This window comes from Cannabis sativa, chromosome 4, assembly GCF_029168945.1.
Source record: "Cannabis sativa cultivar Pink pepper isolate KNU-18-1 chromosome 4, ASM2916894v1, whole genome shotgun sequence".
Taxonomy (NCBI): Eukaryota; Viridiplantae; Streptophyta; class Magnoliopsida; order Rosales; family Cannabaceae; genus Cannabis; species Cannabis sativa.
This window is the reverse complement of record NC_083604.1, coordinates 73,724,327-73,741,195: the sequence shown is the minus strand read 5'-3', so window position 1 is coordinate 73,741,195 and position 16,869 is coordinate 73,724,327. Positions and strand designations below refer to the sequence as shown.

The following is a 16,869-nucleotide window of genomic DNA, read 5'->3' as shown; positions in this document are numbered from 1 at the left end:
TCTTTATTTTTTGAAAAGGATAGCTCTATTTATAAGATATTATGTATTATCTTTGACTAGTTTCTCGAGTGAACTGGGTATGTGCTAATGGCCTAAACATATGACGACTTTTCATACAAAATTGGCTTGTATCTATGCTCAATAATTTATCATTTAATTAGTACTACTTGAACTGCATTGTACCCTCTAAAATTTAATTCGGATAGAAGAAAAGGAAGATTTTTTTTTCATAAAAAAAAAAAAAAAAACAAAACAAAACTTTAAATTGCATATTGAAACAAGACTAAAATATTACAACAAAGAACAAACTAATCGACGGGCGCCCACACACTACAGTCAAACACTAGAAATCCAGTTCTTTTGGTTTTAAACAAACACTACAGTCTACAAGCCTAGCTGGACCATCTATATTCTAGTAAAATAAATATCACTATCACACTACTAAGGTTTTGTAAACACAAAAACGGCGCAAAGCAAAGCTTTGTTTTATTATGGAAATAATATTAGCATTCAGCCCAAAACGAAAACTTGTTTAAAAAGATTTTAATAAAGAAATCTAAGATTTAAATTAAGGCCTAAATTTGAAGTGGTTCCACTATTACTCTCTCTAATAATATAATAAATAAAAGAAAACTATGATGGGATAAGGTGTTTACTTGTCGTAACACTCTGTCTCTTGTTTGAGAGTTCGAAAATTCATCATGCTCACCCAATCTTCCTCAATCTCATCCCAAAACTCAGTGTCGTTTTCCCAACTGGAAGTACTCTGCTGAACCACCACACTTGACTCTGAATTTGATTCTGTGTTCATGCACTTTCTTTTTTCTTCTTCTTCATTTTTATATTCGTATTCAGACATTGGGAAATTGAGCTTTGCCTTTGACCCTCTGAATTCAATCGCCGCTCTATCGTAAGCCTTCGCCGCCAGCTCCGCCGTCTCAAACGTACCCAGCCACACACGCGCCGCCCTCCTCGGATCTCTAATCTCAGCCGCCCATTTCCCCCACGGCCTCTGCCTCACTCCTCTGTAATTCTTCTTCTTCTTCCTCTCCCCCACCGCACTCTTGTTATTCTTGTCGTTTGAAGCTTTTGTCCTCGCAAACGACAACGACATCGACGACGACGAAGACGACATTGTTTTTGTTGTCGTTTTGCTTAAGGGGAAGTAGTTACAGCCTAAGCAGCCGTTAATCTTGCACACGCGACACGCGTCGTTATCTGGAAACGACATGAATAGAGTACTCCCGTTCGTACCGTTAATTGCTGATGTGGCAATTTGGAGTGATTTAAGTGGCTGTGGGCCCACTTTTGTGGGCCCAGGATCGGTTCCACCACATATGACGTGTTTCAATGCAGAGACCATGATAGAGTGCTCCTCGTCGACGGTCACATTACGCGGAAACGAAGGGAAGGACATTTTTGCAAATACCGTATTTTGTTTGAGGGGCTTCTGTGGAATTATGGGATTTGAAAAAACCTTCTTAGCAAATATCTCAAACATGAAAGATCTTAAATAAATAAAAAAAAAATCCTCAGAACGACAGTTTATTTGGGAATTTTTTTTTTCTTTCCAAAAATGGAATTGAGGAACTGTTGAAGTTGGTTATGAGATATATATAGTAGTAGTAGCAGGAGAGAGAAAATAGAATGCCACGTGTCAAAATTCTAAAATGGATGAGTTTTGTAATCACATGTTCTTTTCGTTTGTTGACACGTGGAGACATCTCAGGGGTTGTGGTAAATGCCACAGCATATAAATATAGTTTGTGTTGTCAATTGCCACGTGAGGAACTTCTTTTGTCGCTTGGGTGGGCAAGTGACACGTGGCTTCTAAGATTTTGTGAGGTTCACACTGTAATTTCTTATGTGTATATTTTTTCTTATGCTGTCGTGGCAACTCCTAGCTTTGCACAATTTTTTCTGATTGGTGGATTACTTAATATCATAAGTATTAATAATAAATATAAATATTAAATTTAGGATACCACTGTTTAAGATTTTTTCTTATGCATGTAAGAATGTTTTTTTTTTTTTATTTAAGCGTTTATATATTACAATCATATTTTACCTGTGACTCGAATCCAAGATCTTCAACACACACCCACTTATGGCCACTTGAGTTAGTCTCAAATGGTTGAATGTTTTTCTTTCAACTATATAGAAACTTATTTATTTGTAAATGAAAACATAGAATAGAATACTTTTATGTATTAGATTTTTATTTTGGACTTAACATTAACGTTTAAATATTCTGTTAAAAACATAGTAGGTTAGTGTTATACTACAATCTTTATTATTTTTATAGAGCCGTATGTTTAAATTATTTAATTACATTTCAAAAATTTCTAACATTATACACTATTCTTATGTAATTATTTATATTCTATTCTTTGATATATATATATATATATATATACTAGCAAAAACTACGTGCGAGGCACGTATACTAAATTTTATGCTAGTTTTTTTCTATGTTATTTGAAAGTGATACAATAAAAATTAAAGAAAAAACATTATTAGTTATTAGGTGAGATTATTTGAATAAAGAACAATAAATAATCACGTAAAAATAAAAAATAATTATTTGAATAAAGAATTCAATATACACATTTATATATATCAATCTCATTAATCAAAAAGAATTTCTAAATATATGAACAATAATTTGTCACGCTATATGTTTCCCAATAAAGAAATCCATCTCCTCATAGTAAAAAATAAACAATACATGTAATACAGATCTTTGTAATGAAGTACCTAAAAGAAACAAAACTTCAGTTAGCATAATCGGAAAATATTTAAGTGAACTAAATAATAACTAAGAAGATCTAAATTACAAAATGAAAATAACATGTCTATATGAGTATGATTCTATTGCTATATGAGCATAATTGATCTAAGAGAAAATAGATAAACTTATAAACATATAAATATACTTAATATTAATTTTGACAAAGAAACAATTCAATTATAAACAATTCTAAATATCAGCTTGACAATTTCAACACACTAATTACTCATTAAATAACCATAATGTATACATCATGATAATTTTATTTTATTTGATATCAAATGATAGAGATTATTGAGGTTTTCAGCCATGGAAAACACACTATGATCAAAAAGTAATGCTCATTAATTGTATATTTCAAAGAAACCCTAATTTCTATGAATGTCCCTAATAATATATAAACAATAAAGTTGTAAATTAAAAAAAAAAGTAGCAAAATTTCATTTAATATAAGAAATAGAACAAATTGAAGATTTATACAATACTGGAATTTGAACTCTTAGAAGCCATTAGCGAAGGGGCGAAACTCGTTAGATCTCCTAGTTGAACACTACCTTAAAAAAAATTAAATGATGTGGAGGTTTTTTTATGTGTTTCTGTTTCGATATGTTCTTTTAAAACACCATAAATTGTAAAACAAGCCTAACAGTTGCTTAATGTTTCCTTAGCTTTAACGTGGCACCCACTTGTTAGATTGGCTTTTTTATCTTGTATATTTATGTATCTTTGAGATTTAACGGAAAAGGCTCTATTGCCTTGAGATATAAACCACGTTTGATTTTCTTATTATTTACAGGGCCGGCATGCTTTGGTCTATGATATAAATACAGCAAATGAGACTTGGGAGTGGGTTGACCTTAAGGAGGTAACAATTGTGTTTTAAAATTTTGGTTCCTGAAGAATGTTTCAAGATACAAGTATGATGGGTTTTTTAATTATAGACGATTTGTTCCAAAACATAATAGAACTAACCAATTTAGGTTAATGATCTGGCTTCTGATGCGTCTATATTAAAGATGATTGGGGGTGTGCGGTTCTGTAAATGCTATGAAATAATTTTGTAGTTAGTCTGCAATGAAAGTGTTGGTTTGACTTGACAATTTTGTGGTTACAACTTACAAGAATTCTTGACAAGGTTGTTGAATAGTAAACCAATATAAAACTTGTTTTACTCTGTTGAATAATATGAAAGATAATTCATTTTTTCACCATGTTTAAAAATAAATACAAATTTGATGAGCATATTACTTTTTTTTTAATTGAGAGTCTCAGAGTATCAAATCTCGGGTTGTTTTTTTTTTTTTTTAAATGTGTTGTGATTCTCGAATATTTAGCATCAAATATCAGTTCAAATATTAATGGAATTTGTTTTATTATTATTTTATTATATATAAATAATATTTTATTATTTTATTAAATAAAAATTAAAAGTCACCCAAATATCAGTTCAAATATTAATGGGATATTAATGGAATTTGTTTTATTATTATTTTATTATATATAAATAATATTTTATTATTTTATTAAATAAAAATTAAAAGTCACCCAAATATCAGTTCAAATATTAATGGGATTTGTTTTATTATTATTTTATTATATATAAATAATATTTTATTATTTTATTAAATAAAAATTAAAAGTCACCCATAAATTTCTCAAAAACCAAGAATTTCAGTTATATAGGCACACTTTATATAGAATAGATATAATTTTAGGTGATTCTACAATATACTCTCTTAAAAGGGATGTACTGATGCACTCTTTATTTGTTTCGGCATCTAGAAAAATTTTTTAATCTATTTTTTTTTTTCATCTTTATATACGTTATAGTTATTTAAGATATCCTACAAAATTTTGAAAAATTCAGAATAATTTACTATATGAAAAATAATGTTCAAATAGTTTATTTTATACGTGTATAAAATAAAATAGTTACGCGTGCAACACACTACTTAAACGCAGTTTTTAGCGTATTAAATTTTTTTGAATTTCTTAAAATTTTATAGGATGCGATGTCTTAAATAACTATAATTTACATGATCATGAGAAAAAAATTGAGTAATTTTTTTTCGGATACTAAAACATATATAGATGTATCAATGAATCCCTTTTAAGAGAGTACTTTATAGAATTTTCCTATAATTTTTATGCATCTTTACTTTTTAAGTAGAATAAGGGAGCATTCTTATTAATTAACTTATAGTACCTAATATTATGTACGGAGTGGCGATTTTTTTATAATAACTTGAAAAAATATGGTACCATTTGGTAATAATTTTATTTTTTAATTTTTTAATCATAAAAATAATAATATAATTTTTGTTTTTTAAAATTTTGTTATTGAAAAATAAAAATGCGTTTTATAATCATTTTTATTTTTTAATTTTAAAAATAGAAAATAAAAATGTGTTATGTAAACTTTATTTTTATATGTATTTTTTATTTTGTTTAAGTCGGGTCTAGATCCGAGGTTGAGTCTTGGTCCAGGTCAAGGGTCGGGTTTCGGTGCAGGGCCAGGATCAGGTTTGGGTCCGTTCCATGTCTAGTCGGAGTCTAAAATATTAATTAAAAAATTATTAAATATTGAAAGTGATTTTTTTTTTTGTTTTTAAAATTTTGATTCTTAATTAAAAAAATTAAAAAATGAAAATAGTTTTATAGAACGTGATTTTGAAAAATATTTTTTATTTTTTTAATTTTAAAAATTAAAAATTAATTAAAAAAGTATTATTAAACGTCACTTATATTAATATAACATACTATTTTATGTTATAAAATAATATAGAATAAAGAAAGAAATAAAAGAAGAAAGAAGACAAATAATAAAAGAAAATAAGAGAGAATACAAATTTCTAAAAGAAAATACAACAAAATATTAATAATATTTTTTTTATCTTAAATAACTACAGTAATTGATAAAAGTTATGTTTTTAATGGAAGTCCAAAAATAATTGGATGGGTTTATAATAGTACACATGTTTTATTTTATTAACACGTGGTAGCATCTGTGAGGCGGGTCAGACCAAGGTTTTGTGCTGTGTATTGCCACGTAGGGAGCTTATTTTGTCGTTTGAATGGGCAACTGACACGTAGATTTTCGAAAGTTCTGTCCATGATACTCTATTTCAGCGCTTTTTTTTTCACAATTATTTATTAACATAGGTTTGGTTCGTAATTTTTTTTTTATTTTTTAAATTAAAAAGTAATAATATTTTCTAAAATTATATTTTATAATTTTTTTTTTATTTTTTAATATTTCAATTGAGTATTAAAATTTTGAAAACAAAAAAAAATTACTTTTAAAATTTTTTAGACAATTTTATTTTCTAATTAATATTTTGGACTCTCATCCAAACCTATACCTTGGAATCAGAACTCAGACCCTTACTCCGACCCAGATCTTTGACCCAAACCCCATCCTAGACCTAAGACCCAAACCCCCAACCACGACCCGTACCCCGACCTAGACCCGGACCCCAACCTGGCCCGACCCGAAGCCCCCGACCTCGATCTGGACTCAAATGCAGACCCCAACCTCGAACTCGGACCCGGACCCGGACCCAGCCTCGGACTCGGACCCCAGACCCAACCCTGTCCTTGACCTCGAACCCGACCTCGGTCTCGGTCTCGGTCTAGATCTCGTTCCCAACCCCAGACTTGGAACTCCTAACCCAAACACCAGACCCAGACCCCGACCCAAATGGGACCCCAGTCCTGGACCCCAAACTCGAACTCCTGACCCAGTCCCCGAACTCAGACCCAAACCCGAATCCCGACTACGTCCCCAGCCTCAATACGAACCCGGACCCAAACCTTGACTCGAATCCCAAACTTGACCACAAATCAGATTCGGCCCCAACACCGGACCTGAACTCCACTTAAATAAAATCAATAAATGAAAATGAAATTGAGAGAACACATTTTTAAAAAAAAACTTGAAAAAAAAAAATTATAGAAAATATTTTTGTTTTTTAAAAATAAAAATATTACTAAACGACATCATAAATTATTGATTGTAACAAATGATATTTTTGTTGCTAAGAAATGTTTTTAATTTGTACAGTGTTATTACACATTGCAATGCATAATTAACAAATAATTTATATTGTAAATATTCTTTAGCGGAGAGTGAAGACTAGGGGTGGATATGATCCAATTCAATACAATTGAACCGAACTAATTTAATCCAATCTAATTATAAAAAAAAATTAGATATTCAATTACAATTGGATTGAAATAGATATTTAAGAGTGCAGATTTGATGAGAACAACTCGACGAGCAAAAGAAAAAATTTTGGTGCTCCAAGTCTTGATACAAGCTATCATTTTTTGAACCAATAAGTTTCATTCAGAGACAAATATTCTCTTGACACAAATAAATATGCCAATATATTTAAAAGGTGTATCATGCTTGCTAAAACCTGAAGCATTAAAGACTCTTCTTATCTCGTTCTCCTCTATTCCACTGCAATATATAAAAAATTTTGCCACATTTGGTTGCAAACTAGAGGTATTAGAGAAAAGCTTTAATCCCTACAACATAAAGGTAAATGCTCTTGAATTCTCTTTTGCAAAATAATAAGATATCATCTCCAAAACTAAAATGATTAAGTTTCAACTCTCTACATCTTTCATGAAAACTGAAATTATTTTTCTCTCCAATTTTATTCTTAATTATACTAAACTACTCCATCCCTAGAACAATATTACAATTATTTTGTAAAATGAGAAAATAATATATACATAGGGGTGTTTATAAAATAGTCGATCTAATTCAATTCGCACGATCCAATCCAATCTGTAAAGTGTGGATATTCGCACTTGTGCAGATTAGATGTTAATTGACATGTAAAAGTAACCAATTAAATCCAATCTACACATATTTATAAAAAAATTTAAAAAGTATATATACAATTAAAATTTTAATGTAAAAAAAAATAGTAATTTAAAAACTTAATACATATAATACACATATATTTCAAAACTTAATAGATCAAATGTATATTCCATTCTTATATATAATTTTTTTCTACATACAATTTAAAACAAAATTTAATATTTCTTTATACATATATTTTTTTTCTTCCTTTGAATTTATTATTTGTTATATTATTTATTTTAATTTGTTATTGGAGACATAAAATAAAAAATAATTTGTTTTATTTTGTTACTAGTTATGTGACAAAAATATTTTTTTTTTATAAATATTAAATAATTTAATATTAAAAACTAATCTAAATTCACTGATCTCATCTGTATCTTTGTGGATTAGATTAGATTAGATTTGAGCTATTGAGCGGATTGAATTGAATCCAAAATATAAAATGTACACTTAGTACGGATCAGATGCACTATAAACAAAATAATATAGATTGAATTAGATCAACTGTATATATATAATTTAAGGATGAAAAAAGAATAAATGAAGATATTATTTGTTCTTATTTATAATTTTTGTTTGGAAATGGCGTTACGTGTAGTTTAATATAATATATATTATATTTTTTATGTGGCACTAGTAAGGATGCATACTTTTTTCTATTGGGATAGGCACGCGGGGATCTATTTTTAATGGAGCGAAAACGAAGATTATTTTTTGTCTCTAAACATTAAACAGAACGGGAACAGAAATGACACTCCCCATCCTGAAGAAGACCTGCTTAATATATTTATTGTCTTTTTATTAATATTTTATAATATGTATTGTATTTTTTGTATATTAGTGTCATTTTTGTAATTTTTTAAGTTGTATTTTGTACAATAAATAATATATCGAATATTAAATAATGTGTAATATTTTAATTTTTTTATAATTTAATATTTTAAAATAAATTTTATTTTCTAGAGTAGGACTCTCCACCAATTTTCCCCTCCATGTGCTAGAGATCCCTAGGGACTGCACTAGTGTATAGTGTTACATATTGGCTGCAAGTCCAAATTGTTAGAAGGTAGGGCACACATGTGTTTACTTATTGACACGTGTCAGCATATGAGGAACCAGGTAAACTCCACAACTCAAGCTACGATTTGTGCCTGTTTTGTTGCTTACGTGGCCAAGTGACACGTGGCTTTCGAAAAATACCATGGCAACTGTAAGCCTTTACACAATCCTTCTGTTTAAAGAAAAATTTATTTTACTTATGAAAAAAAAAGAAAAATTTTATTTACATCCTATATTTTATAGATATTTTATTTTATATAAAATTTATATTTTTAGTTATAAATTTTTTTTTATTTTTTTAATAAAATATATATCTATTAAATAAAAATAAATTATATTTTAAATATTATAACAAAAAATAAAATAAAAAATGAGATAATTTTTTTAAAAAAAATAAATAAAAAAATATATATAGATAATTTTAAAAAATATATATATAAATAAAATCAAAATAAATACTAAAATTAACATAAAATAATATAAAAAGTTATTTTAAAAATTATTTAAATTTATTATTTTTTTAATAATATGATATACTTATGAGGTATAAATAAAACTCTTATTTATTAATTAAAAAGACACATACGCTTTTCAAAAATTTATAAATAAAAATATTTATACTTTTTAACAATAACAATTAGTTAAATTTTTTACATTTTCTAATTATGTAAATAAAATAAAATAATTTTAATTTTTTTTCGAATAGTTTAGTGAATATAATAAAATATTATTTTTAATTATTTTATATTTTTAACCTATTCATTATTCAGTTTAGTAATCGTGAGTATTGCCCAAACAATTATTGTAAAGTAATTTTGGTATCTCAAGGAAAAAAAATACTTACGGTCATTCTAGTTCTTCCAATGCCCTTTTATTCAGTCTTTAATTAAAACTCGATTGAAATCAGCAACATTTATTATGTATGGCCAAGAAGATTATTATTAATTATTGATCTATGCAACTTCAATAATCTCTATATTTTTTTTTTCCTAATTTGATATTTGAGTTAGAAATAACCCCACATGCAATATAAGAAATACAATACCTTATTGGTTTGAATTGGAATCCCAAATCCCAATCCTCTTCCTAATGAAATTTCCCCTCAATTGTAATAGCTTGTAAATTCTTGTCTCTACACTTAGGTAGGGGCAAAATAATTCAATAACATAGCAAAGAAAACAAACAGCAGATTCAATTAATACAATTATATGTCATAAGATACATTATGCCAATCCAAATTCAAGCCCTCCTACTTACATAATAACTATAATCCAAAATAGTGTAAATCGATTATGCACTCGACCAGGCAAAGATAACATACTTGCATTCTAATACCCATAAGATGTTCTCTTCATCATCCTGATAAACTCGTCGAGGTTAACTGCTCCATCATCTGTATATTTCAACAACAATTCTTCCATTATTAGCAATAAAAAATAGGATCAACTAAGCACACCAAAGGAAAAGAAATAAAGAAAATGGCGAGTAAGAAATAAGCATCCAGATTCAGCACGTCATTTATGAAATAATCACAATAAAGAAGTAGGTATTAGTTTCCTATGTATATCAAGTTCCGAAAATGGAGATCTGATTACACAGGAGACATATTTCAATAATTGCATGTCAATGGCGAAATATAAGCTGCAAAAGATATACAAAAGGTTTGAACATAAGCTGACTCACGATCTCGATCTGCTTCCTCAATCATATCATCTATCTCATCTTCAGTGAAGTTCTCACCCAGATCCTTCGCAATGAGCTTAATGTCCATGGCAGATATTTTCCCCTAAATTATTATGAAAGAAAATTAGGTACAGACAACAGGGGCAAGCTCATATTAGTGGGAAATAGAACCTTACATCCTTATCTTGGTCAATGATTTGGAAGGCTTTCTTGAGCTCCTCTTTTGTGTCCCTCTCTCCAATTTTGGCTGTCATCATGTGCACGAATTCATCAAAATCAATTGCACCACTTCCATCCTTGTCAACATCCGCAATCATTTGATTTATTTGCTGCAATGAACCACCATAGATACATTTAGCACTTCAATAATGACCATGATGACGGAAAGTTAAATATAATACATCTATCAAAACAGCAATATTTGAATGACTCAGATTACACTTGTATATATATTCTTAAAAAAATAAAAAGACTATAAGTGAACACATTACTGAAAAGGCGAAGTTAGAGAAATACAATAAAAACAAAATATAAATTGCCCAAATTCACAAAACACAATACGATCAGAGACAAACAAAGGGGAAGCTCTTTCCAGGATATAAGTTCAACACAACAAAAATTCAATATTTCCATTTCCAGGGCATGTGACCCCAGAATCACAGACATCAATAACTAAGTGTACCGTCAAAGAAAGCGCATTGAATTTACCTCTTCTGTCATCTCAAAACCAAGAGCCCTGTTATGACACAGATTGATAATTAGTTTCTTCATGAGTAATTAACTTGTAAGACTTCAGAAGTACATCTGAAATTATCTTCATACCTCATGGCAACATTCAGCTCTTTAGCATCGATGGTTCCTAAAAAAGCAGATAAGGGAAAAAAAAAAATCAATACATATGAGCTGATACATACATTATTAAGAGAAACACATCAGTAATTAAAAGTATACCTGAGCCATCAGTGTCAAATAACTCAAAAGCTTCCTTAATCTCTTGTTTCTTCTGTGGATTCAACCCATGATGCCTCCCCCTAGGCTTTTCCTTTCTAGATGGTCCCCTATAAAGGCTTGCCTATTTGAAGTAGTAACAAATATGAAACCATGGTCTCAATTAATTTTAAGAGCATAAATTCAGATTATATCTTGTGTCACCATGAAACTAAAGCTTCTCTCATAGAATTTTAATCCACATCTTCGTGGTAACAAATAACATGGTAAACCCATCTTAAATTAGACATTATAAAAGTGTAATGTAACATAGAGAGAAACCGGCTGATTCAAATGGTGACTGGATAAGGATATAGTATTTGCTTGTATTATTTGTCAACCAGCAATGATAAATGCAAACAAGTGACATTAGATGCGTCAAAACTCAATGCAAGAGAACAATGATCAGGGCTTCAAATCTGCCAAATTACTCTTTCTTATAATTCCACTACATGTCTGCATATAGTATTTGCTTATAATATTCTACAACCACCAAAATTAATGTGAAAAAAATCATAATCAGGGCTTTAAATCTACCAATATTTATTTACAGTTTAAGCTATCAGAAAGAAAAACCTAGATCCGTGACTGATGAATTATAACAGCATGCATTTACAAATAATTATACAATTCCATTCATCATTCACATATATTTTTTTTAAAATATTGAAAATTAGGTTAAGGAAACTTTGATTTCAATTCAATCCCAAATACAAGAGAAACAACTTAACAAAAACAAGAAAAAAGTAAATACATAAAATGAATTCACATTCGAGACAGAAATTTGAAGCTGAAGACACCCGAAAATTAGAGAATTAACAACAGACAAAGAGAATTAATCATAATTTAGTAGAAAGAGCTTGAAATCGAAAGATTATAAGAAAAAAATAAAAAAATGTACCATGGCTGTAGAGAAGAACGACGCGTTTGGGAACTGGAAAATAACTGAAGAAAGTTCTGTATTCTGTGCCTTTTGCTTTTTTCTTACAAGCTACGTACGAAACTCGCCGTTCACAGCCGCGTATTGGGCCCACTAGCCCATTTGAGTAATGGTAAATGGACCTAAAACCTGATTTGGGCCCAGACATTTTTTCTTCTTTGTTACTTCCTTTCAGGAAAATGTAAACATTGGAAAAGTTGTGTTCCAAAATTCTAACAATAATAATTTCCTAGTATTTAATTATATTCTAGAAAAAAAATTAAAAATTAAAGAATTTTAAATTTATTTCCAAACATGATTAGTGTTTACATAGTGTGACATATGAAAAGAATATGTTTTCGAAGGAAAAGATTAACAATTAAAACTGAAAACATATAAGAATGGCTAATTATGATTTTTGTTCCCTGAACTTTGACATATACCAAATCATGCCCCTGAACTTTTAAAGCCATTGAAAATGCTCCCTGAACTATTGAGATTGTTGGATTTAAGGACTTTTGTCTAATTTTATTCAATTTTGCTATTTCAATGATTGTTTATGTACTAAACCATGTTCCCCAGACTTTGATATCTACCAAATCATGGCCTTCAAACTTTGACATGCACTAAATTATACCCCCTTAACTTTCATCCATGTTAGACTTTTTTTACTAAAATTAGAAAAAAGTCCTTAAATCCAACAATCTCAATAGTTCAGGAGGCATTTTCAATGACCTTAAAAGTTCATGGAGCATAATTTGGTACATGTCAAAGTTCAGGAGGCAAAAATCCTAATTAGCCTATAAGAATACTGGTGAGAATGTGTCACTTGACACTTGGACTTCAATAAAGATCTAAAAAAAATATGTTAATTTGAAAGAGAAAAAAAAATAATTATATTATTTAGCATAAATTTTGTAATATTGTGCTCCAATATTAAATTAATGGCCATGTCGTAATTAGTCATATTAAATTAAGAGTGTAACATTTATGACTTGTTTGGATGACTTCTTTTTTGTTCTTAGCTTCTCAAGAAGCTATTGCTCTTCCTCTTTATTTTTTTATTGAATGAAAGCGTATTTGATTAAACAACAAGCTAAACCTCGCGGTCATTATATAAAATGTTCAAAGGGATGGTGGATAGCAGAATATCACCAACCAACTTGTGGGAAAAGGCCCACTTAGCCACATTATGGACAACAAAATTACAAATCCTGCTTATATTAGAGAAAATACAACTAAAAAAATAAGAAGAGTGATTGTTACAAAATGAGCCATAATTACTAATGACCCAACGGGACTCCTTCCCATTGAGTGCATTTATAACTACCCTCAAAACTAGTAAAGTTGCATCAAAAGGTGAAAATCAGTTTTTTTTCAACTCACTTAGGTTTCATTTAGTTGGCCATATTAGATGGTACTATATTATATAGTACTACATTAAATTGAGTTTTATATCATATTTTTATGTAATCTTATATTAAATTTTTATTTATATCAAAATATAGAATATTTATATGTTCATACAATTTAATACTAAACATAGTAATTTCTTAAAAAAAAAATACTAAACGTAGTAAAGCATAATATAATTCAATATAATATTATACAATACAATACAACATATACATATAGCTTAGGTACGTGGACAACATATGCTCCATTCAAAATTATGATCCGTTTTCATGTATATATAAATATCCAATTCCTGTACCTATGAAAGAAAATGGAAGCTAGCTAGACTGTAGAAGAGAATCCTATTTTTCAATTGTAATTTAGGACGTCCTCTGCCAATGGCTTAAGCTTTGCTAGTTGCTATTTGTTGTTGCGGGTTGTAATGTTGTGTTAGTCGGAAAACAATGTCAGATAAAGATTTACACACATGTTATATACATACTCACAATACAAATACACTTCAAAAGCTATGGATGTATAACCTTGTATTGTACTACATATTAGATTTCATATATCATCACGAGGATGATGCAGAGGAATACTTTTGTATAGTGGTAATGATTCGGTCTGCGGTTTCAGGTCCAAACAAACGAGGCAAACTCGAAGCCAAGTCGATCTCAATTGTTTTGCTCCTCACCAACAAATCCCTCTTTTGAAGGTACTCTCTCTCATTCTCATCAACTTCATCTCCATTCTCAACAACAGCACATGTATCCAGCCAAGTTTCAAGCACTTGCTTAGCAACAACACCAACATGGTCTTGTATAATCTCCTCCATTCTTTCCACTGAATCAGATTCGATTCTGGCTGTGATCACAGTAGGAGACACGAATGCTCTGATGTAAAGAGATGGAGAAAAGTAAGGCTTGAATTCAGGGACTTTCTCAAGTACTTGTCTTTGAGCTTCCAAGTTGGTGTCTTCATAGTACTTTTTGAGGTAATCTGGATAGAGGGCAAGGTCCCTTCGAGGTGGAATATCGAGGATGAGGACTAGGGATGTAGGGCTGCTACGAATGATGTCCATGAAGAAGTTTGGTGAGTCTGTTGATGATTTTAGATAGGTTGAGAGACTTGTTATGTTCAATGCTCCTCCAGTTGGTAGCTGACAGTGAATCCAGCTTCCTAATATGAAATCAATCTTGTACCAAAATACAATACCAAATATTGTGAGTTAAAAAGTATGTGCTGCTAATATAGCACGTCAAAATGTAAACTCAATAGCAAGAAAGAATCGTATCATGAATTCTAAAGACCCTTTACCAAAAAGATCAAAAATTGAGAATGTCCTTGTATAATCTATTCAAGTGTACACAAAACATAGAAATACAATCCAATATCATGTTCTATTGACCCTTTTAATAAAAACAGAACTTGAAAAAGTACATAATCTATTTTCCAAGTCTGCATTTCAGGCCCTTAAAAGTTGCACAATCCTACTACAATAAGTCCAAATGAAATCTAAACAGCAAGAAACACAATATAATTAATTAAATGCTTCTTAGAATTTTTTTTTCCATAAACTTTTCAGGCCCTTAAAAGTTACCTAAAAACTATTGAAATTTTTGAAGTCAAGGACTATCATCCAATTCTGTTGAATTTTACTAAAGGATGCCTAATAGTACTTGTCACCAATTAGTTTTAATATACGTCAACATTCTCAACATGAAAACAGAGCTATATCACTTGCGGACAAATAATCCTATCTAATCTGTATCTATACAGATAGTGACCATGTCCATATTGGTGAGCCAAAAAATAGCCACCATCTTGAGGGAGAATAGTGTAGATATTGTCTCACATGGAATAAATAGTAGAGTGTTGAATCATAAGAATATGACCTACTCCACTTATCACCAATTAGTTTTAAGATATAACCTCAGAATTCTCAACAGTCCCTGTACCATTTGCTCCCAAACTTTTACATATACCAAAATCATGCCTCCTAAATTTTGCCAACCAAATCATGGTAAATTGAATTGAAGTTTTTGAATCAAACAATTTCAATAGTCTTAATTAAATAAAACAAAACAGAAATTGAGAAGGTCCTTAATATATCCAAGTCTAAATTTTCTACACCATAAAGTGCACTATTTAGTTCACTGCAACTAAACAATCTGAGTATTAAATAAAGAAACCCATTAAAAGAATTAAAGGCAAATATGATTATGTGGGTAAAAATAGAAATGGATTGTCTATGAAAACCAGTTTAGTTTAGAGTCAAAGTATGAGACAAAGAGAGTAGTAGTAAGTACCGGAGAAGATGGGTGGCCAGATCTGATGTGAAGAGAGGCATGAGAAGTATCATTCTGGTTCTGATAGTACTGCACATCAGGTGGGAGAGTACAGGGAAGGAGCTGGGAATCAAGACGAGTTTCTACCATGGACACAAGATCCACCATCAGCTTTTTATGTGAGGACGACACATACGGAAATTCTATAAATTTACGTCGTCTTTCATTGTTGTCAAGCTCCATGCGAAACGGTGTCGTGAAGGCTGAGACTGAAACTGAATTTGATGGAGGTCTTGTGAGACTCGATGACTGTAAAGAAGCAGTAAGAAACGAAGAAGAAGAGAGGGGAGAGCTCAAACCATGAGAGAAGACGACAGCCATTCATTCCTTTCTTCTTTTTTCGCCAACCCAAAACTTCTTAAACGCCATAAAACGCACCGTTTCGTTTCGCTAAGCAAGTCGTGACTAAAAAAAGGCCTCAAAAGAGAGATTATTAATTGGTACTTTAAGTCTTAGAGCATCTCCAAGGAAATACTAAATTTGGTGTTACACTATTAATAAATTTGGTGTCAAAAAGTATTTCTACTCCAACCATAACACCAAAAATTACACTAAAAAAAATATTCCTTATTATTATATTAATTTTTTAATAAAATAAAAAATAATATCATATTAATTAATAAAAATTATCACAATTGTTATATCAGTGCACCACACTTTTAAAGAAGTGCATTATTTTCGGCATATTAATTTTTTTTTAAATTTTACAGAATGTCTTAAATAAGGATAATATACACTACTATATAAAAAAAATAGACTAAAAAATTTGTCGAGTGGCGAAACAAATAGGAATAGATTCGTA

At 29.8% G+C, this 16,869-nt stretch overlaps 3 protein-coding genes across 5 annotated transcripts; all 3 read right to left on the bottom strand.

Annotated features, from left to right (window-relative positions):
• Positions 1–274: 274 nt before the first annotated feature.
• LOC115715033 (ethylene-responsive transcription factor ERF109-like) lies at positions 275–1,662 on the bottom strand. The gene has a single exon (XM_030643818.2). The coding sequence runs from the start codon at positions 1,499–1,501 to the stop codon at positions 653–655; it is 849 nt and encodes a 282-aa protein (XP_030499678.2). The 5' UTR covers positions 1,502–1,662; the 3' UTR covers positions 275–652.
• An 8,244-nt stretch (positions 1,663–9,906) lies between these two features.
• Positions 9,907–12,456, bottom strand: LOC115714388 (probable calcium-binding protein CML20). 2 transcript variants are annotated; one of them, XM_030643073.2, is made up of 7 exons: positions 12,304–12,456; positions 11,367–11,487; positions 11,238–11,274; positions 11,124–11,151; positions 10,592–10,744; positions 10,416–10,518; positions 9,907–10,125 (listed from the first exon to the last, which is right to left on the bottom strand). In XM_030643073.2, exons 1-7 carry the CDS (start codon positions 12,304–12,306, stop codon positions 10,061–10,063), a joined length of 510 nt encoding a protein of 169 aa, XP_030498933.1. In that variant the 5' UTR covers positions 12,307–12,456; the 3' UTR covers positions 9,907–10,060. The 2 variants fall into 2 exon arrangements, with proteins under 2 accessions (XP_030498933.1, XP_060970449.1); XM_061114466.1 differs by having other exon boundaries at positions 9,907–10,518.
• Positions 12,457–13,898: 1,442 nt separating this feature from the next.
• On the bottom strand, positions 13,899–16,523 carry LOC115714846 (red chlorophyll catabolite reductase, chloroplastic). Of its 2 annotated transcripts, XM_030643614.2 has the most exons (3): positions 16,367–16,523; positions 16,029–16,282; positions 13,899–14,914 (listed from the first exon to the last, which is right to left on the bottom strand). In XM_030643614.2, the coding sequence occupies exons 1-3, from the start codon at positions 16,386–16,388 to the stop codon at positions 14,294–14,296; spliced, it is 897 nt and encodes a 298-aa protein (XP_030499474.2). In that variant the 5' UTR covers positions 16,389–16,523; the 3' UTR covers positions 13,899–14,293. The 2 variants fall into 2 exon arrangements, with proteins under 2 accessions (XP_030499474.2, XP_030499473.2); XM_030643613.2 differs by having other exon boundaries at positions 16,029–16,517.
• Positions 16,524–16,869: the final 346 nt, after the last annotated feature.

Excerpts from the sequence above, each read along its gene's own strand:
- LOC115715033 (XM_030643818.2), bottom strand. The coding sequence starts at position 1,501 with ATGTTTGAGATATTTGCTAAGAAGGTTTTTTCAAATCCCATAATTCCA.
- LOC115714388 (XM_061114466.1), bottom strand. Across the intron at positions 11,152-11,237 it reads GAGCTGAATGTTGCCATGAG|GGCTCTTGGTTTTGAGATGA; the intron begins GTATGAAGATAA and ends GTGTCATAACAG. Across the intron at positions 10,745-11,123 it reads GTTTTGAGATGACAGAAGAG|CAAATAAATCAAATGATTGC; the intron begins GTAAATTCAATG and ends GGTTCATTGCAG.
- LOC115714846 (XM_030643613.2), bottom strand. The coding sequence starts at position 16,388 with ATGGCTGTCGTCTTCTCTCATGGTTTGAGCTCTCCCCTCTCTTCTTCT. Across the intron at positions 14,915-16,028 it reads CTGGCCACCCATCTTCTCCG|ATTGATTTCATATTAGGAAG; the intron begins GTACTTACTACT and ends TTTTGGTACAAG.